Source organism: Alexandromys fortis, unplaced genomic scaffold (genome assembly GCF_014885135.2).
Source record: "Alexandromys fortis isolate MF-2015 unplaced genomic scaffold, M_Fortis_MF-2015_v1.1 scaffold_108, whole genome shotgun sequence".
Classification (NCBI taxonomy): domain Eukaryota; kingdom Metazoa; phylum Chordata; class Mammalia; order Rodentia; family Cricetidae; genus Alexandromys; species Alexandromys fortis.
In genome coordinates, this window is record NW_026067994.1 from 489800 (window position 1) to 511531 (window position 21732).

The 21732-nt window shown below is 43.8% G+C and overlaps 2 protein-coding genes across 10 annotated transcripts in view; one reads left to right on the plus strand and one right to left on the minus strand.

Annotated features, from left to right (window-relative positions):
- The window catches only part of Tmem45b (transmembrane protein 45B), a 40599-nt gene extending 35090 nt beyond the window's left edge, over window positions 1–5509 (plus strand). Inside the window, exons 3-6 of the mRNA XM_050160063.1 lie at window positions 2386–2595; window positions 3001–3185; window positions 3566–3711; window positions 4867–5509. Of these exons, the coding sequence (XP_050016020.1) occupies window positions 2386–2595; window positions 3001–3185; window positions 3566–3711; window positions 4867–4981 (656 nt within the window). The 3' untranslated portion in view covers window positions 4982–5509. The remainder of the gene's footprint in view (window positions 1–2385; window positions 2596–3000; window positions 3186–3565; window positions 3712–4866) is intronic.
- Window positions 5510–8872: 3363 nt separating this feature from the next.
- The window catches only part of Nfrkb (nuclear factor related to kappaB binding protein), a 30241-nt gene continuing 17381 nt past the window's right edge, over window positions 8873–21732 (minus strand). For 5 of the 9 annotated variants that reach the window (XM_050160059.1, XM_050160058.1, XM_050160055.1 and 2 more), the window contains 12 exons: window positions 21309–21369; window positions 20630–20804; window positions 18569–18675; window positions 17104–17227; window positions 16571–16650; window positions 16215–16432; window positions 15840–16110; window positions 15056–15268; window positions 14050–14817; window positions 11108–11214; window positions 10183–10318; window positions 8873–10066 (listed from right to left, as the gene is read on the minus strand). In XM_050160059.1, coding sequence (XP_050016016.1) covers window positions 9941–10066; window positions 10183–10318; window positions 11108–11214; window positions 14050–14817; window positions 15056–15268; window positions 15840–16110; window positions 16215–16432; window positions 16571–16650; window positions 17104–17227; window positions 18569–18675; window positions 20630–20804; window positions 21309–21369 — 2386 coding nt within the window. In that variant the 3' untranslated portion in view covers window positions 8873–9940. Of the gene's footprint in view, window positions 10067–10182; window positions 10319–11059; window positions 11215–14049; window positions 14818–15055; window positions 15269–15839; window positions 16111–16214; window positions 16433–16570; window positions 16651–17103; window positions 17228–18568; window positions 18676–20629; window positions 20805–21308; window positions 21370–21732 lie in introns of those variants that run through there. The other 4 variants (XM_050160060.1, XM_050160057.1, XM_050160056.1 and 1 more) reach the window with 2 other exon arrangements.

Genomic DNA, 21732 nt, shown 5'->3' on the forward strand with positions numbered 1-21732 from the left:
TTCCTGGAAATGGAATGGATGTCTTCCTAGCAGGCACAACAGGGCATGATCTTTTTTTTTAAAAAAAATATTTATTTATTTATTATGTATACAATATTCTGTCTGTGTGTATGCCTGACAGCCAGAAGAGGGTGCCAGACCTCTTTACAGATGGTTGTGAGCCACCATGTGGTTGCTGGGAATTGAACTCAGGACCTTTGGAAGAGCAGGCAATGCTCTTAACCACTGAGCCATCTCTCCAGCCCCCAGGGCATGATCTTAGGTGACTGCTTGTCTGTCTTATTTTACTAGCCACTGTGTATGAAGCTTTATACCAATAGCTAACAGGCCCTTACATTAGTATATACCCTATGAAAAACTACCAAGTAAACCAGTTTGTGCCCCACAGAAGTTATAGAAACACAACAAATATTATGTGAAAAACAGAAAATACAAATTAAAATGGGGGGTAATTTTTTTTAAAACAAAGGAAAACACTAAATAGGATTTAGTTTAAAATAAATAATCTTTCCCCAAATAGTCTCTTTCTAGACCTCAGAGTGGTTAACAGCCACCCACTGTCATACCGCCCACCTAGGAGTAGCAAGCATTTACTAGGAAGGGTACCCTCAAGGAGGCCAACAAGGCAGGCAACAGAAAGGTTGAGAAGTCCTCAGAGGTCTGTGAAGGATTTTAACCCCCGCTTTTTTCTCACCAAATCCCCCACTGCTGTTCTGCAGCAGGCTCCAGGGACCTGCAGTAACAACAGTAGCAAGTGCTCCTCCTGGAGCTACACCTGCTGGGGGCACTGGCGAGCTGATCCCCAAGATCCCTCTGTGGCTTGTCCTTGGCCTACCATTGTCTGGCCATGAAGCTGTGACACTAACCCCCTCCTGCAAGCCAGATGTAGCCAAGACTTCTTGCAGGCATCAACGGCTCTTGGTGGAGCTAATGGTGAGGAAAGCACACTGCCCTTTTATAAAGAAGGAAAAAAAGCGACATTTTATCTGCCCTCCTGAGTGGGTGAAAGTGGCATTTGTTCAGCACCGCTCTAGGGCTCCTGCCAGATGCCAGCAAGTCACTGTTGTGAGTACACACAGTCCCCACTTCACAGGGCTCCCGTTCTGTTATCGGTGGCACTTTCCTGGACCATTTCACAAACCTCCTGATCCCTTACAGGTGAATGCAAATGTGAACCACTTCCAGGCTTCCTCCAAAATATTTTGGATACCAAGCATAAAGGCAAATCTGCCTTCTAAACATGACAGAAAGTAGAAGGGACAAAAGCCATGAGTGGTACAGGCAATCGCTGCACTTGGCAGAGTCAACAGGATGGCAAGTTTAGGGCCACCGGGGCTTACCAGTGAGATTGTCTCAAAAAGCAAAAACTAAACAAAGCAAAAAGAGAAAGAGAAGAAACCCCGAAGTATAGCTTCATCCGTCTGGCCTCGCTTCTGTCTCTCTAGGCACTGTGGCTGGAAACTGTGAGGCCTCATAGGCTCACCCGTGTTTTAAACACAGGGCTATGGTGAGGAAGGGTACCCACTCTATGGCAGCCCCAGCACATACCCGGAGTTGCTTCCCTCTCTCAGGTCTGCACATCGGACACCACTGTGACTTCTGTTCCATGTCCCTTCAGCCTCATCCTCTTTTGGATCTTCACTGCTTACTGATGTCCAAAGATTGCAGCAGGCCTTCTTTTGGACCACCGACCAGTTCCCAACTTATAAATGCTCAGTCTTAGCTTATGCTTGCCCCACAGCTCTTATAACTTAATTTAACCCGTTTCTCTTCAGCTATGTTTTGCCTCAGGGATCTTTTACCTTTCTTTCTGTATGTCCGAGTCTGCTGGCTGGCGGCTGCCTTTTCTCCCTCGTTCTCTTCTCCCTTCTTAAACCTAGATTTCTCCTCCTTATTCTCTCTGCCCGCCAACCCCACCTATCTCCTACCCCTCTGCTGCCTGGCTATTGGCTGCTCAGCTTTTTATTAGAGCGATCGGGTGCCTTAGGTACATCTTCATAGTTAAACAAATGCAGCATAAACAAATATACTACATATTTGCCTAGTTAAAGTCATATTCCACAACAGAAGAGCAGTGTCTCAGCCACACTGTCACCTATGGGGAAATGCTGTTATCTCTGCTGAGGAACTTCCTGGGGACCAGTATGTTCTATTTCTGCCCTTGTGTCTCCATCCTCAAACCCTGAAGGAGTATCCAGGGCCAGATGTTTTCATCGGCTCCTCAGAGAAATTTTCTCTGGCAGTAGTTTTGCAGTCAGTCTGCTGACCTTTGACCTCTATCACCCATATCTGGACCTGGCTCATGTCTTCAGGCAACTTCCGCTATCTCATGTTTGTCTTGTTGACACCCTTGCCATCTCATTTTTTATTTTTACTTCCTGGCAGGGATCCTGGCCGAGCAGTTTGTTCCAGATGGGCCTCACCTCCACCTCTACCATGAGAATCATTGGACAAAGCTAATGAATTGGCAGCACAGCACCATGTACCTGTTCTTTGGTGTCTCAGGAATCATTGACATGCTCACCTACCTTTACTTCAACACTGTGCCCCTGGGGGTGGACAGGCTGGTTTTGGCTATGGCAGTATTCAGTGAAGGTAACTTGGAGACAAAGGGAAGAAAAATGGACAAGTTGAATTTGTATCCAAATTTAAAATATTAACATATGGCCTTCCTCAGAAAAATCAATCCTCAAGACATTATATGTGCGTATATGTGTTCCCCCGTTCATCCAACTGCTTACGACCCAGCACCATAGCTGACCTACTACCCGCACTCTGGATTGCTTGTCATGGAGTCTGCAGACACATTCTTTTCTATTCTCAAGAGACCCACAAAACTAGCAGTCTGCATGTGCTTGCTGCCAGTGCTCATGTCAGCTGGCTTCCTGAATGCTGAAGAATCTTGATTTGGGGGAAATTCCAGTAATTGGGAAAAGCTAGAGTGAACCCTCTTAACTAGAAACAAGCAAGTTTCTGATGGCTGTCATTGGTTTGCAACAGGTTTTCTCTTCTATTTCCACGTCCACAACCGCCCTCCACTGGACCAGCACATCCATTCGCTTCTGCTGTTCGGTTTGTTTGGAGGGAGTGTCAGTATCTCTTTAGAGGTGATCTTTCGGGATAATATTGTGCTGGAGCTTTTCCGAACCAGTCTCCTCATTCTTCAGGGAACCTGGTTCTGGCAGGTATCATTCAAGCTCCTCATATGGTCTGGGTTGAGAAGTCCCCTTGGAAATGCCCAAGAAAAGTCCCCAAGTGACTTATCTGAAAATGCAGCAGATACAGTAGGGGTAGGGGAGTGAGGGCATGGTGTCTGGTCTAGGTGACCTTTTAATCCCTACACCATCCCTTGACTTATGCAATTTTTCTCCACCAATAGTTTGCTGGCACTCTGTATTTACTAAAGTACTCATATAAAATGAAAGCCCTAAAGTTTAGCTATTTTTAAATCATCCTACGAAGCAATCAGACTTTGTGCAGGACCTGTGACACAGCGTAGAACAATGGAGACCACTGGGCTGCTTCTTAGATAACCAACCAGAAACTTTCTCCTCTACTCCTCCAGATTGGATTTGTCCTGTTCCCCCCATTTGGAACACCAGAATGGGACCAGAAAGACATGGACAATATCATGTTTATCACCATGTGCTTCTGCTGGCACTACTTGGTTGCCCTTTGCATCACGGCCATCAACTTCTCTCTTGTTTACTGGTATGTTAAAACCAATGCTGTCAAGTTTCTCTCCCTAACCAGGCTCGAAGTGTCGGTGGTTCACTCCTACTACTTAGTTACTGCCAACTTTATGCTGAACTCTGTACGAGGTACTCTTCATTTGTAGGGCAATTACCATAATTCTTACTTGCCAGAGAGTGTAAGGAGGCTCAGCTATGTTAAACAGGCTGAGTAGGGCATGCTAAACCTAGGTTTCAAGTACAGTTCAGACTTTTGGAGAAAAAAACAACAACAACAAAAAACCTCTCTGTAGCCTTAGAGCCTGTCCTGGAATTCGCTCTGTAGACCAGGCTGGCCTCGAACTCACAGAGATTCGCCTGCCTTTGCCTCCCGAGTGCTGGGATTAAAAGCATGGACCACCACTGCCTGCTTTCCTGGCCTCAAACAGATTTTAAGCTGGTACATAATAGGAAAATCCTCAAACCAGCAATCTGTCTGGGTTAATGTCCCTCCTGTCACTGGTTTGGTGGATCCATCACCTATGTTCAAACTTGTTTTGTTTACTTCCCAAATATACAGACATCAAAATATGTCCAAGAGCGGAAAGTGCTTTCTAATTACTTTTTAACATAATATAGACTATAAGAACTATTGGCTGCCTGCATTTACTGCCCCAGGCACCACATGTTAACTCCCTTAACCCTCATCACTTTTTAACAAACGGGGAAACAAGGCTTCAAAAGCCTGAGTAATCTGACCAACTGAAAAATGGAAAACTATTATTATGTGTTATTATGGAGATCTGTTGCTGTGGAAGCTGCCCCTGCCTTCCCCCCGCCCAAGTCTTATTTCCCCTAGACTCAAAGGAGATATATACTTCACCCAGGAAGAACCCCAGGCCAAAAAAAAAAAAAAAGTTTCCTCCAGCTCTTTCTGGTCTGTAAAATAGTTTGATGATAAGAGGTCTAAATCTAGTCTCAATAATAAATTATTATTATTATTATTATTATTATTATTTTGGTTACCAGTTGATTTTTTTCTCTTCTGTAAATAGAATCCTGGAAGTCAGGTGTGTAGATGTTCTATAACCATGTTTAATAGATACCTGAAGAAAGGCTCTGCCATTCTCTTACATCATGGAGTTAGTGAACAGAGGACTTACGGCTAATTCAATGGTTCTTATGTCTGCTGCAGCTTTCTGACTAGGGTGAAGAGACATGCAGAAGGAGAAATCATTGGGATTCAGAAGCTGACGTCATCAGATCACACTTACCAGTCAGCCCTTTTAAGTGGCTCAGATGAGGAGTGACATCAGGCCTTGGGGAAGTGGAGAGAGACCTCATCCTTTGTCAACAATAGCTGGAACAAAAGCAGCTTGTCCCCTCTATTTAAGGCTCGCCCTAGTGCGCTCTTAGGGCTCCATATTTGCATTCCTCATCTAATACAAAGTTAGAGACTCAAATACAGGAAACTGGACCTCAGGTGTTTATGTACCATGCTACTTGGATTTTTACACATAATTTAACTTATAAAGTCCATATTAGAGTAATACTATTATAGACCTTTCAGTAGCAAGCCTGTTCTTGTAGAGAAACTGCTCTAAGACTCTGAATACCTACAACAGGAAGTGACCGTGTGGATGAAATAACCCATCAATCTAACAAGCCAGCACATGCTGCTTCTGATAACTTGCCCCTCTTCTCTCAATCACGCAGGTACTTTCTTCTCAAAAACATATTGAGACTTAGTGCTCGACAATGCAGTGCCTTCGGTTCAGAGCCAAAATTCTAACGCGTTCGTTAAATAATAAAGAAACTCGCAAGCTTTGGTATTTTAAGTGCTGACTTTTGAAACATTCTCTAGTGAGTCATCCCAGAGCACTACCTTGTGGCCTTGATCGGAGACTAAATTAGGTGAAAGATGATTTTCTTCAATCAAAAGGAGCTAGTTGACAGCTCAGCTGAGAACTGAAAGTCCTAATTCCTCAACATTGTCCTATTGACCACATTATATAGTAAGTCTGTAGCTCCCAGATACAGAGGGGGAAAGATCAGATTATGAAAAGGCCTCCAATTTTAAAACAGCTAAAACCAAAGGGTAAGAATTTTCAATTTTTTTATATAGACTTGATACTATACTATTGATTCTGGACATGTTTTGTAGAATTTTTTTTTAACTTTCCTCACCAGATATTTATTAAACAGCCACTTCCCGAGCACTGAAACATTTGCAAGAATTAATGAGATATCCATCAAGGAATTGACAGTAAGAGAGAACTCCTGAGGCTATCATTAGGCAATGTGATGTGTAGCGAGATTAAATAAAAACTCAGAGACAGATACTGGTTCAACCTAAAGGTCAGAAAAGTGAAACAGCCAGTCACTGGTTCTTACCTCTACCTCAGTCTAAAATGGAGATCCTGCCTCCAGAAATCCTCAGAATGAGACTGTGTGAGAACTGTCTCCTTCCATTTTATATTTTATATTTCTCTAGTGCTGGGATTAAAGGCGTGCAGCACTACCACCCAGTTTCTATGGCAACTAGTATGGCTACTGGGATTAAAGGTGTGTGTCACAACTGCCTGGTCTGTAAGCCTGACCCGGGTGGCTGTTTTACTCTCTGATCTTCAGGCAAGCTTTATTTATTAAAATACAAATGAAGTATCACTATAGTGATGGACACTGTTAAGAAGTACAGAGACAGACTGGGGGCGGTGGTGGCACACACCTTTAATCCCAACACTTGAGAGGCAGAGACAGGTGGTCAAAGCCAGCCTGGTCTACAATTTGAGTACCAATACAGCCAAAAACCCTGTCTCAAAAACAAAACAAATAAACAAACAAAAACAGACACACAGGACTAGAGAGATGGCTCAGCAGATAAGAACACTTCATGTTTCTCGAGGACCCAGGATTGACTCCAAGCACCCATATGGCACTTGACTACTGTCTACAACTCCAGTTCAAAGGGATGTTATCCTCTGACCTCCAGGGGCATCAGGCACGCATGTAGTGCACATACATACAGTTAGGCAAAACACCCACATGCATAAACCAGAGGAAGGAGGAGCAGAGGAGAAATGGGGAGTTGGTCCTTTAGAAAAGGTACACCAGGCATAGGACACAGTACATACAAAGCCACAATAGTACACGGAGAACTAAACATATACGTTAGTTCCTGGGTAAAAAGGGCTTCTGTTGAAGGGCCTTTCACTGTGCAGCACTCTGATGCTGGAGTGCACTCTATCTCAGGGGCCTGCACAGCCTCTGCAATCTAAGCATGTGACATCCTCCTGAGGTTGGTCAGCAGAAGGTCAAAAAGCTATGAACTGGCAAAATCCATCAAAACTGTGACTGGCAAGTCTGGTGTCTTTCTCTCATCCCATACCCCTATCCTTCATAAACACCTAAAAGAGAAACTTCACAAAGTTCTGCAAAGTCACATGTAGGGATTCGAATCATCTGAAAATATTAAGTATTATAGAACTCTGGGCTCCCTTTTCCCTTGGCTTGCCAGCTGAGAGGAACCCAACCCATTCGGAAAGTATTTAAGGACTCATTCACTAGCAACAATTAAAAAAAAAATTGCTTTCCTCAGATCTAGGTTGGAAAAGGAACTTATTTCCTATTTTATTTTCATTAAAAAAAAGATGTGAGACTTCTCATATTAGCAGAAGAAACAATATTCTTGAGGGATTGACATACAACTATTAAATATAAAATACTAACTCTAACCAGTGATTTGGGACACCTTTATTGAAAGATCTTCCATGGCAAAATATTCTTCAACAGTGTTAGAAGTACGAGCCGCAGGGCTGGCAAGCACCCCCTGTTCTTCCAGATGCCCAGAGCTCAGTTCCCAGCTCCCACATCTGCATGACTTCTTCCACCGGTTCCCACACGTACTCACACAAACACAGATACACACAGAAAAAACAAATCTTAAAGTACAAGTAGATCAGAATGCTTTTCACTAAATCCAATCTTGGGTACACGGTCTGAGTAATTTTACCAATCTGTCCAACAGAAGCTCAGAGGATCAATGATGCCACTGTATTACAAGAGCTGTTCCCTGCAAAACTAGACTTCTGGGAGTCAACCCCACAAACTGGCATCATTAAATAGGCCTGTATTCGCTAGGATATACAATATATTTGCATGTACTAATCAGACAGGCAATCAGATACCCTCAGTATATAAAAGTTTGGAGTAGATCTGAAAGCCGAAAGCAAGAGTGACTTTTATGGGATTTGCTAAGGAAAATCTCAGAGGTTTTAGCCAACAGTAAATATCTCACAGAGAGTATCTCCTACCTTCCCTTATTGTTGTCTAGGAACTACCACATCATTTTCTGTGTGAATATGATATCCAAAAATATAAAACACACAAGTAATGTTTATTCCCCTCACTACAGTCCCCCCACTTCTCATCATTTCAGTCCATTCCCACGCCATCAAGAGTGTGAGTTCATCTCATCCTGTCACCTGCGGTTTGAGAGCCAGGCTTCCCACCCAACTCTAATTACCCTGCGGTTTCACCAGGACACCTTAGTGAGTCTTCACTAAGAGTACAGCACACAGGGGACCTGACTTGGAAGTCCTAACTTTCTGCTCTAATGTAGCACCAGGTGGGCCTCTAGCCAGCCGAAGTGAGCCAAGCATGAGTGTGAAGTTCTGATCCTCCACTCCGATGTCCAGAGAAGAGATTTCTACAGGCCCATGTGACTCTAACATCACACTTCAGCAGTACCAGGAATCCAACCTGCTAGTTGGTGCTCTCCCCACTAAGTTACGTCTCTAACACTGGGAACCGACTTGTTCTCTCTCTCTCCCCACTAAGTTACATCTCTAACACTGGGAACTGACTTGTTCTCTCTCCCCACTAAGTTACGTCTCTAACACTGGGAACTGACTTTGGGTTTCAAGACCAGGTACGCATCTTAGTTTCCTCTAGTTTCCACTAAGATTTCTATCTTCTCACTGTTAAAGAGGATGACAACTCTAATTGTCAAAATTGCTGTAAGAACCAAATGCAACTGTAAAGTCACTCTGTAGCTGAAAGCACTCTAACCCTTTTCGGTTTCTCTGCAACTTGCTAAATAACCCAGTTTCAACCCACCTACAACTTACACCAGGCCGTTTCCATTCTATGTGGCCTCTGGCTCTACTTCCCCATAAAAGAAAACAATTAAAGGCCCAAGATGAAAGATAATTTTTTAATAATTTGGATACTTTCACAGAGAGACAAGGAAGCCCTGTCCCTACAGAAAGGCGTTCCCACCCACCCCTGCACCACAGCAGGATACAGAAGGTGTGACCAGTGCACTAAGTACGTAGGACTTTAAAACCATCCTTCTGAGCTGTCTGCGGCTGGTAGTGGCTGAGAAGTGTGAAATGGCCAGGAATAAAAACCGCAAACTCAGACTTACTTCTCCTAACACTGCCCAACCTCCACCATTTTCTCTATGCTCCAATCAGGTGGCCAGCTTCAAGGGTCTGGTTTGCAACTGCTGTTCTACAGCAGACAGAATCTCTGGGCTGTACGCAAGTGCACTGTGAGCAGCATCTCGGCCAGCATCCCCTACTCTCTCTTGACAAATGTCAAGGACAATCCCAAGACCCTGACACCCACCTTTAGTAAGTGGTACCAAACTGGTCTCACTTGACCTCATGGCCTACATTCCCTACTATGTAACCTCTCATTATCAAGTAAGCCCCCAACCTGTTAAGAGTATTATTATGCTTTCATTCTGGCCAAAGGAGTAAGGGATCAGTTTAGGGGCACTAAAGCCCGCATTTCTATTTGATAAAAGATGCACAATAAGTTTTTTAAAAAAATAAGTTACACAAAATTTTCTTGACACAAAACTCATCTGGACAAGTCACCAAGAAGGTCGAAAACTAAAAAGTAAAATCCTCACACAGAATGAGGCTTATTCACTGCTGGCCCGCTCCCCAACTGGAAGGCCTGCTCCCTGGACATCCACCACTCAGGAGGTAAACTCTGGCTCTTGTGACTGTGACCTCCCATGACTTTGATGTTCTCTCCTCTTGGACTAGACAGTGCAGCCCTGAATCCCTAAAATGGAACCTCGTCAGGGCTTCATTCTGGAGTGTGGCTGCAGAACCTAGGCCATAGTTGGCATCACCCTCCACCACTCTGCCTCAAGCAGGAGAGCTCTGAGGAATGAAGCAACCAACTTCCCTGTTCCCTTTCTGTCAGCCAAGATGCATGAGGCCTGGTCTCTTAAAGCTGCCTCTCTTTCTCAGTCACTGTTGTTCAGGTGCTTGTTTAGGAGAAGGAGCGGTGGTCACAACAACAGTGGAGACTGCTTTGGAGGAGCCAGAAGCTGTGCCCTGTTGGAGATGGGATGCGGGAACAGTCTGGATGCGCACCTGCGCACAAAGAGAGGAAATCTGGTCAGTGAACTGCAAGTAGGCACATCAGTGAAGGAAAGCAAAGGAAACAGACAAGCTGAGATGGTCAACAGTCAGCATTAGTTAGACCTTACCTGTGTGGCCTGACCTTGTTGCTGAAGTTGCTGCAACTGCTGGGCAGTGAGGAAACTCACTGGCTTATTGCCAGCAATTAGCTTAGTACCTGCTGGCATGGTTGTGAGGATGATGTTGCGACCCAGCCCACTGAGACTGTGGAAGGGAAACAGAAGTAAGGCATGACCACACATTGCTCTGGCTCAGACTGAAGCTCCATATGGAATGAAGGACAATAAAGAGGCCTTGTGCTCATTACAAACCTCCGCATTCTGAATTCAAATGGAATCTCATACTAGGGCTACCTTTCTTCTAAACTTCTATACTCTCCATGGCTGGAGCCTCCAGAGTAGTGGATAAAATACTGTAAACTCTATACTCTGCCCAGCAAGAGACAGGAACCATGAGTCCCTGGCAAGAATCTTTTCCAGTCGGACACCTGGGAAGGAGAGCCGACAGCACTACAGACAGTACAGGTGTGAGGCAGCCCCAGCAACGCAGCAAGATCCCTGTCCCTTAGGAAAGAAAAAGGCCACACCCACATCCCCAAACAGCCTCCTCATGATTAAGAATGCCCAAATGACTGCATCAGTCTTTATCCCTGTTTAAGGCAGGGCCAGAGGAAGTCAACATTTGCCAAACCGTCTTAAGCTCGGGCTCAAATATCAAAGGAAGGATCCTTTGATCCAGCAACATCTTCCAACCATCCCACCCCAACACCCTGCCCCTCCTCATTTTCTACCACTTTTTCCCCGCTTTAGTACTGCTGTTGTATTCCTCCTACTCTGCAATAGAAGCCAGGCACAGAATGGCTCTTGTATGTCTTAATTGTTGCATCCAAAAACAGTACTGGGGATTCCATGTGTATCACTGATGGAAATGTCAGGCATCAAGCACCTTCGCATTCTGCAAAACTGCATTTGCTCTTCCACAAACAGCACTCACTTGGCTCCAAGGTTGCCTTTGATAATGGGGGCTGTGACGACACTCTTGCCCTTCATTGGCTGGCTAATCACAGAGAGAGGAACTGTGATCCTTGTAGGCAGCTTCCCCTACAAAGAAAACAATCAGCATTTGTGAGCTAGAAGGAGATACAGCAAACAGCTAGTTCCTACAGAGAAGAAGCGAGAGCACTAGAGACAGCGCCAATCCTCATTCCCCAAGGGTTCCAATATTCCTGCAGTCAGAACCCAAGTAACTCCAATAAACTTGCTTATACGTTAAGTTATAGGCCTATTTATCACGATGAGCTCAAGCTCTGAGTTTGCCTTAAGTCTCAGGAGACTCTGAACTTAGAAGTCCAGGGGGAATGGAACTTGAGACTGGGTCTCTCTATAGAGCCCAGGCTATACATCAATTCAGTCTTCCTGCCTCAGCTTCTCTAGAGCTAGGATTACAGGAATGAACCATATACTCAGCTAACAGACGGGGACTTTTGAACAGTGTTGGAAACTGCGTTTTGTGTTGTGTGGGGACAAAGGGTGCAATGTTATAGTTTAAGTATGAAATGTCCCCCACAGGCTCATATACTGATTACTTTAGAAGATTGTAGACACTTTTAAGAAGTGAGTCTAGCTGGAGGAAGTAAGTGCAGTAGTGTGCTCTTGAGGTTATGCCTAATTCCTGGTTCTCACTGACACTTCCTCTCATGAGCTCACTCCCACCACTATGATTTGCTGCTCACCACTGGTCCAGAATCAACAGAGCTAAAGACTGGGACAGAGACTCTGCGACCATGACTCTAAGTTAATGTTTTCCTAGTTTATGGCAGGTATTTTGTCACAGCAATACAAAATCTGACTAATAAAGAGTATAATTCTTTAAAATTTTTTTGATTAATTTTATGTGTGTGTTTTACCTACATGTATGTTTGTGAATTGCATGTGTACCTAATGCTAGTGGAAGTCAATGTCCCCTTCTGACTTAGGCTGCCTAGTTTTTGATGTTTGATTAGTAACAAAATTACCCATCCCACCCAGTACTGGGGATGAAACCTAAAGTCTCCCACATGCTAAGCAGGTGTTCTACCACTGAGTCACACACCCAGCAGGTAATTTATAACCATGTGTAAATCTTGCTTGTTTTTAAAAGATAGAAGAGAGATGGCTCAGAGGTTAAGAGAAGTAATTGTATTTTCAGAGGACCCAGGTTCAACTCCCAGCACCTACACAGCAGCTCACAACTGTCTATAACTCCAGCTCCATGGGGATCTGACACCCTCACACAGACATGCAGACAAAATACCAATGCATATAAAATAAAAATAACGTTTAAAAAAAAATACAAGAGGGACTGGAGAGATGGCTCAGCGGTTAAGAGCACTGGTTGCTCTTTTAGAGGAATCAGGTTCAGTTCCCAGTACCGGCTCACACCTGTCTCCAATTCCAGGGCTTTAACACCTCACACAGACACACATGCAGGCAAAACACCAGTGAATATAAAATAAAAAAATAATGTTTGAAAAAAAGAAAGCACTAATTGCTACCAAAAAGTCTATCAGCTATATATTGTTACATGAGTAGAAAATATTTTCTTCAGTTTGGAACTAGGAATGTAGCTCGTCGAGTAGTTGCCTAGTAGGCTCAAGACTCTGGCTTTTGGCCCCAGTGCTGCAGGGTCACAATTAGTGTGTCAAACTTTCAATATGTGTATCTTTGAGACTCAGTTATCTACGTTCCAGAAATACTTTTTTTTTATATTTATTTATTTATTTATTATGTATACAATATTCTATCTGTGTGTATGCCTGCAGGCCAGAAGAGGGCACCAGACCTCATTTCAGATGGTTGTGAGCCACCATGTGGTTGCTGGGAATTGAACTCAGGACCTTTGGAAGAACAGGCAGTGCTCTTAACCGCTGAGCCATCTCTCCAGCCCCAGAAATACTTTTTAAAAAAAACCTTGCACTAGAGCATTACTGTAGCACACTGGCAGCAGAAGCTCTCCTATGTATTATCACATCACTAAACAGGGCTTGGTCAATATCTGAGAATGGCCTACAATGAGCCCCAAGACATTCTTAACTAGGTGTATATACATGGAATGCTCAGGGAAAGGGCTGGAAGGATAAATACATTATTCATTAACCCTTGTAATTTCTTGTATTTTACCCTATGCTTCTGACATTATTCTTTATATTTTAAGGATATATATGTGTGCATGTATACACACACGCGCTACACTTTTCTAAATTGTATTCCAAAAACAACCCAAATCTATATGTCAAATTGAGTGATATGGACAGATCAGTTTCCTAGTTCTTAGTCTCCTAAGGGACAGGGGCCAAACCTGAAGTACTTTTCCAGGCGGGCCTTGGCTGTACACACCTACAATTCCAACACTTGACTGAGAAGAAAATCAACAAATGAGGAGAGTCAAGACCAGCTTAGGCACATAACAAGTTCTAAGCCAGCCTGGGCTATAGCAAAATCCTGCGTCCAACTTAATACAAGCTAGGGTCATCTGAAAGGAGGGAACCTCAAGAAAAATGCCTCCAAAATCCAGCTGTAAGGTAGTTTCTTAATTAGTTCTTGATACAGGAAGCTCTAACCCATTTTGGGCAATGCCATCCTGGGCTGGTGGTCCTAGGGTATATAAGAAAGCAGGCTGAGTAAGCCATGTAGAACAAGTCAGTCAGCAGCAACTCTCCATGGCCTCTGCATCAGCTCCTGCCTACAGATTCCTGCCTTGCTTGAATTTCTGTCCTGACTTCCTTCAATGATAAACAGCAATATGGAAATAAAAGCTGAATAAACCCTTTCCTCCCCAACTTGCTTTTGGTCATAGTGTTTCATATCCCAGCAACTGAAACCCTAAGACACCCATCTCCTTCCAGAAAATAGTTTCCTGAGCAGAAGGCTAAAATCTTTACCATCAACAATACTCACAGACTGGGATGTGGACACAACTGTAGTGTTAACAGGGACCTGTCGCACTGTGGGGGCTCCAGTCCCAATGCTGATAGGGGTGCTTGTTGCCCCAGGAGCCACAGCCACAGTCTTAGACACAGTAGCATTTATACTGGGCAAGGACACTGTTGAAGAATGGACAGTTCCAGACCCACCAGTGACAGAGGCTCCTTGCTTTGCATGTGCTGCAACAGTAATAGTCTGGCCTGCTTTAGGAGGCATCACTCCCAGACCCTGCACAATGCGGATTGTGGCAGCAGGTTTTGCTTCTGAAGAGGCCACTGTGTTCTTTCCCTTCTGATCTGCCACACTCACACCAAGAGCTGGCATCAAGCGAAAAGCTGAATTCGAGGTTTCTGTTGGCTTGAGATCAGGAGTTACTTTGACCACGGTAGTACCTGCTGGAGCTGATGAAGGAACACTGGCTGAAGGGGTCTTAGCAGGGCTGTCAGCTGCATGGACAGGGTTGGAAGTGACATGTAAGGTAGCGGAGATGCCTTTGCCTGCAGTGCCACTTCCTGTCCCAAAGAGGTCCTGAGTCAATTTGACTGTGGTAACCTGAGACTTGGCCAATGTGGCCATCATGTCCGGAGTGATTCTCAAAACCGTCTGGCCCTTGGCATCTGTGGTGATGGAAGAAGGTGGCAGGCGCAGTACATCTTTACCCTGGATACGGAAGTTAGTGGCTGTGAGTGGAATGCTGCTGCCTGTCTGGGGCTTCACGCCAAGCTGCCCAGTTATTGATACCTGGACGGGGAAACACAATACCAATGAAAAGATTCACAGTGCTAAACTAGTGTCATGGATTAGGCAAACCTCTACTCATGGGGTGGGGGTGGGGTGGGGCACTCACCTGATAAATCTCCAAACCATGAGACAAAGGCAACAAAGCCTCCTCCATAGGCACCCAGGCTGTTCAGTCTCATCCCACACCTTAACTCCTTTGCTTTTATCTTTAGGACACCACTCAGTCAGGTCCACATACCTGCTTGATGATGTTCTGTCCTGTGACATTCTGGATGACGGCTGTCGTGGAGGCACTTGGAGCGGAGTTCCCGGGAGAACTCATGGCTGGCTTGCTCACTGGGCTGACTGCAGCAGGGAGATTTGCCACTGTGAGCCCTGTCTGCCCAGGTCCAGGCCGCTGCACAGAGGCCGCTGCAGTTTGCCCCTTGACTGGAACAGTTGCCACAACTGCCTAGTTCAGGATGTGAAGTCAAGAGACCAATTAGACACCAAAATGGGATCAGCAGCAATGCAAGGGCCCTGTACAACTCTGCTCAGAAAGTATTCTGAAAGTACCTGAAGCTCACCACACCGTGGAATGTACACTGTATCTCCTATATTTGTATCTTGTTCACAATGTTTTACATTTAACCTCTTATTTCATTTCCGTATGCTGAAGACATTTTACATACAGGAAAGGAAAATGAAGACAAAATATGTGAATCTTTCAAACAAGTGATCAGCGGCATGGCTAAAGGCACAATGGAAATTTAGAAGCACAATTCTCCTTCTACAGGGCCTTGATATGACAATGAAGATCTTGTTTCTGACATGCAAAACAGAGTACCTAAAAGTACTTTTCCGAGCTTTGAACATTTCCCTTGAAACTTTGAACATTAAATGAGTTCACTGAACTTCATCATTAATACCAACAATATAAGACTTCCAGGTCTTCCTCAAGCTCTACTTGTTTGAGTCACTGAGTAGCCCACTTCTAGGTCTATATGGTCCCTGTATCCCAATGACATGCAGCATCCACTTACCTGGGGTACTACTTTGGTTTGTGTAGCAGTGACTGGCACACGAATCTGTGGTCCTGCTGGCATCTGTGGTAGTGTCTGTGCTGGCCCTACTGACTGCTGGGAAACAGCAGGAAGGCTGGGCTGGGCTACCACCCGAACCTGGGGCAGTCCAGCTGAGCTAGAGTGGCTTACAACCCGAGCAGTAGCCTGAGAACTGGGTGGAGACTGGATGGAAGCTGGGGAAAGCATCGTTCCTAGCTGTGGCATTGTTGGTGAGGACACCAGAAGAACACTATATGAAAAATCAAGGGGAGAACACAAAAACACAAAAACTCAGCACATGCATACAGAAAGACTCTAGAGGGAAAGAACAAGAGAAGAAACACAGGTACTTACCCTGAACTTGATTTAGCTGGCTCAGAGACAGTGGTAGAGCCACTTTTGCTCACTGCTGATACAGGTGGAGGAGATATGGGGGTGGTGGGCAATGCTGGCGTGGTGGGGGTTACAGGTGTAACTGGGGTAGGTGGCATGCTGGAGTCACTGAGGCTCATCTGGCTTTGCTCAGAAGGGCCACTAAGACCCTTCATGGAGCTCTCCTTATTACTGGACTTCTAGAAAAGAAAAAGGGTCTACCTCAGGCATCATGAAGGCTCCTGATGCATTCACTGGGTCAGGTAAAAGCCGAGTGTCTCTGCTGGCACGCCTCATCTTAGAACCTCTAAAGTAAACGCCCTCACGAGGTAACTTACCACCTTGGATGGCGGCTTGGGTTTTTGTTGAAGAGCTTTTCTGGCTTTAGCTGCTGCTGCTTGAGCTTGATGGATCCGTTCTATAAAGAAAAACATTATACAATTTAGGAAATTTGGCCTTAGTATGCTTAATGAGAAGATCTTTGTTAAAAAACAAAGGCCTCTCCAAATAAAAGTTGTAATCCCACTTCTCGGAAACCTGAGGCAGGGAAACAGTAAATTCAAGGCCAGCCTGTTACCAGGCTAGACTCTGTCTCAAAGCAAAGCAAACAAAACAAAAAGCTGGACTTGACTATGCACTATTGTTAAGTCCAGAACTGTGGAAACAAAGACAGAATCATATCAAGTTCAAAGCCAGCTTGCTCAAACAGCAAGATCCTGTCACAAAAACAAAGTAAGACAAACCATGGCCTTGTTGGTGGACTGGATTCTGCCTCCATAATCCTATCCTAACTGAATGCTACCAGAGTAAGGGATCTGGAACAGAAGGCAGAAGCCCCGCATCTAGTCAGCACTCTGAAGGGCTCACATACCAAACTCTTCCTCACTCCGGTCACGATGCAGGTAGATCCACAGCTTTCGTCCAATGTCATATTTCACACAAGGGTCTTTTTCATAATGCAGTCGATCCAGTGCACCACTCACTACAGTGTTCACCTATGAACAGAACAAAAGGAGACATGGGAAAAGTGCAGCCAAGATAATAAGTTATATGGACTCCCAGGAAAAACTAGCAGATGTAAGTCACAGAGAATAACAACCTAGATCCCAACCTAGCTCTGTTTTTTCACTGGCTTACTTTGAAAGGAGTGGTGTACAGCTAAGATACTAATTGTCTTCACTGTAATGCATCCTGTGAACTAATTAACTGTAGAAACCTTTCCTTTATTACAAGAAGGCTGGAGAGATTGCTCAGCAGTTAAGAGCACTGCTGGTCTTGTTCCCAGCACTCATATCAGGTGGCTCAAACAATGATAACTCCAGCTCCAAGGGATCCAATGCCCTCTGTTGGCCTTCATGGTCACCTACACTCACATGGCATGTGTTAATATAGACACACATACACAGAAATAAAGTTTTTTAAAATATATCTTTTAAAAAATACAGTTGTGAATTACTGGGAATCAAACCTGGGTCTTCTGGAAGAACACTGTTCTTAACCATTAAGTCATTTCTCTACCCACTTGGCCATAGTATTTTTATTGGATTATTTTAGTGTTCTTACTATATGTATGATATGAATATAGTCAAACATTTGCCATAGTACGTGTGTGGCAGTCAGAAGACAACTTTCAGGGCTGCTGCTCACCATCTATCTACCTTGTTGAGACACAATCTCTTGCTGTTTCTAACACACTGTGTTTTCCAGACTAGCTAGTCCAGAGAAAAGGTGAGTCTCCCTTGCCTGACTCCACCCTAATTTTAGAGATGCTGGGATTAAAGATCTGTCACCTCATCCAGCTTCATATACAGACTCCAGTGAAGTTAGGTCATCAGGCTTGCACAGCAAGTGTCTTTACCCACTGAAAAATCTCCCTGGCCCATTGATTTTTGAGGCAGGAGTCTTACTATGTTATCTAGGCTTCAAATTCAAAATCGTCCTGCTTCAGCCTCCCAAGGTAGCTGGTATTTATTATAGGTACATGTCATCATGCCTAGATAGCTTTTATTCATTTGATTTGATTTTTTTGTTTTGTTCTGATTTTTTGTTTGTTTTTGATACAAGTTTCTCTTTGCAATTCTAGCTGTCCTAGAACCCATTCTGTAAACCAGTCTGGCTTCAAACTCAAGAGATCCACCTTTCCCTGCTTCCCAGGTATGGGATTAGATGACTTACTCATTCATTTTATTAAAAGATTTTAGAGGAAGCACATACAGCTCCTGATGGGTATAAGACTCTGGGGGAAAAAAAGTGTAACTTACATTTCCTAATAGTTTTTCTCAAATACATTCTGAAATGAAGCCAAAAAAAAAAAAAAAACTATTTCACTAACTTACCTGAGTGCTGGTGACATCTGGAGCAAGAAACTGAGAGTCCTTGAGCAGTTCGCAGATCTCTGCTCGAGTGCCTTCTCCATTAGGCAGCCGAGCTGCAGCATCCCGAACTGGTATCAGAAAATGCAAAATCCAGGAGTCAAGCCAAGCTTCCAGTAAATATGACATCTCCTGACCTGTTCTGGTGGGACTGAGCTCCCTAGAATGCGGTCTCTGAGCCTCATCTGCCAGGCGAAGACACACTGCCCTCTAGTGGCTGTAAACACTGCATGAACTTAATACACTTTTAACATACCCTACAGGCAAAATCAGGTCCATGGATACCTTAGAACTGAGTGAAGTGGTTCTCATCCCCAAATAGGACATCACACCCACCCCTCACCAAGGCTCAGGGAGGTCATGAAAGAGTGGGCGGAAAGATTTTATAAGACAGAGGTTAGGGAGGGTTGCAGGGAACAGCACCTTTTGGACATGGAGGGAGTTATACTCATGAACTCTCAAAAGCTGTGGTCACTACACAAGACCCACACAAGATCTACCTAGTCACTATTCCAGCATGGACAGGAGGGGTTCAAAAGGTTCCACTTCTGGTTGCAAAGCTACAGGCAGTCAGGGCAGCCAGTGGAGATAAAGTCAGTTTTCTCTGAAGGAGGGATAGGTTACCCATGCTACAGTGAAGTCCTACACCCACACCACACATACATGCAGATGACACTAAATGAACTCATCAGTAGGACACACACACATATAATATACATTTTTAGTGAAAACATAAAGTTGGGAGGGCATCTGAGGTAAGGGACTAGAAAGGTGTTGAAGGAGGGAGTAAGGGGTGGGTTAGAGCAAAATAAAATGAATTCATGTATATATAGGATAAAAGAAAAGTAATTCTATAAACTTGATTCTAAAAAAGTAATTTAACACTTCCTTCAATTATCAACGAACATTATAAATTACATATTGATATTACTGTACTATTACAATAGAAATCAAATACTTTTTATGCTACAGGTATTGAAGACAACAATTCAAATCACTTACATTCACCCCCATTGAAAGTTAGAAAATCTGAAGCATCCGCTACTGGGTCCTATCATTCAATATCATAACAAAAACTGTTTTGCATTTAAATTTATCTTAACGTCTTAATAGTTACTAAAACATGACTGGCTTCTTCTGTAACTCTAAGTAGTTCAAGAATTTAAATGCAGTTAGGTTGGGGAGGTACATGCCTTTAATCCCAGGAGAGGCAGAGAGATCTCTGAGTTTGAAGCCAACCTCATCTACAAAGTTCTGGGACAGGTAAGACTACATAGAGAAATCTTGTAACAAAAAAAAAGGGGGGGGGAATTTAAATGCATAATTCTAACTCTGGGAAGGAGTTCAGAGGTCTCACTAGACTACCAACAGGACTCATAACAAAGAATTCTTCTCTTTATTTTTTTTTTAAAGATTTATTTATTTTTATGTGCACTGGTATTTTACCTGCATGTATGTCTGTATGAAGATGCCAGATCCTCTAGAGCTGGAATTACAGACAGTTGGGACCTACCATGTGGTTGCTGGGAATTGAACTCAGGACCTCTGAAAGAGCAGTCTGTTCTCTTAACTGCTGAGTCAACTCTACAGGCCCTCTTATTTTTTGAGACAATATCACTAAGTCGGCTTCAAACTCACTATGTAGCATAGGCAACCTTTAAATTCACAATAGTCCTCTAATCTCAGCATCCTAAGTACTGGGGTTACAGGCATGTGACCTCTCTCAGGAAAAAAAACAAAATCAAAAACCTCTTTAACGAGGCAGAGTGCGATACCTAAAGTAACTACCAGCTTGTAAGCAGAGTTCATCAAGATGAACATGGCTTCAAGAAGAAGCACTAGTTCCTGGCATCCATCTCCCAGCACAAAATCTATCCTGCCATCTCTTAGATTAGAAAACTTATGAGACTGATCCTCAATGGTTGGAATGTGCGAGGGGTTAAGGTTTGGTATAGGAAAATTCTGAGGAAAGTTCTGGGGTAAAAATAAGAAATTCCTAGTAGTAAAGGCATGCATGCCACATACCAAGAGACAGAATGGTGACATAGGCAGGCCGGTCAGAACGCAGCAGGGAATGTTCACGAGCCTTGTTGAGGGAGGTCTCCTTGTCAAACACACCCTTCACTGGCCCCACCACAGACTCAAAGCCATGCATGCGAAAGGTAAATGCCTTATGCGGTTGGCTATACCTGTAACGCTCCTACCAAGAAAAAAGTCAGAAAATTACCAAGTCACAATTAGTGGGGTTCTTTCTAGCACTCCCTTAAAATAAATGGATCAAATGAGATGTTACAATAAGGAGGAAACAAGCAAAGAACTATGACCCAACCACAGTGGAAAAAAGGACAATCCTCACAACTGGTCAACTAGGAAATGGCAAGGAAGTAAAATGCATTCTGCTACCTGGAAGAAAAGACAGTCAGAAAAAAAAGTTTCTTTCCCATCAGGTAGTGGTGGTGCACACCTTTAATCCCAACTCTTGGGAGGGAGAGGCTGGCCAGCCTGTTCTATAAGAACTAATTCTACGACAGGCTCCAAAGCTACAGAGAAACCTGTCTCGAAAACAAAATAATAATGATAATAATAATAAAATTTATTTCCCGTTTACCAAATCAGTTCTACACCAACAAGTAAACTCAACCATCTAAGCTGAAGGACGTGAACATCCAAGGAGCTGATATCAGTGCTTCTAAAGAGAGCTTACCTGCTCTTGAAACACCCGTTTCTCTTCTCCTGTGCTAGGCCGCACCACATAGTCAGTTCTTCTGGAACATAAAGAATTCTACATCATCTCTGAGAGCAAGGGGGTCATGAACCATTCCCTTAGCTACATGGGAAAATGTCCCTTCAAAAGTGCTTGTCCTACTCAGTCTACTCTCCAGTTCTTACCATACAAGTCTTGTTGGTATTTCCCATGCTACCCCATTCTTGGGATCCTCAAGTGTTTGGAATAAACAGAAAGAAAATGGCATCTTTACCTACTGTTTTCAGCATGGCTAAAAAGTCAGCTAAATGACAAAATGTCATTCTTGGTAGAACAAAGCACTTCAAGTATATTTGATGACAAGAATGCTATTTCTGCCTTCCAAAGAAGTTGAGTTCTTAACCCCCACTATGTGAACGCATAT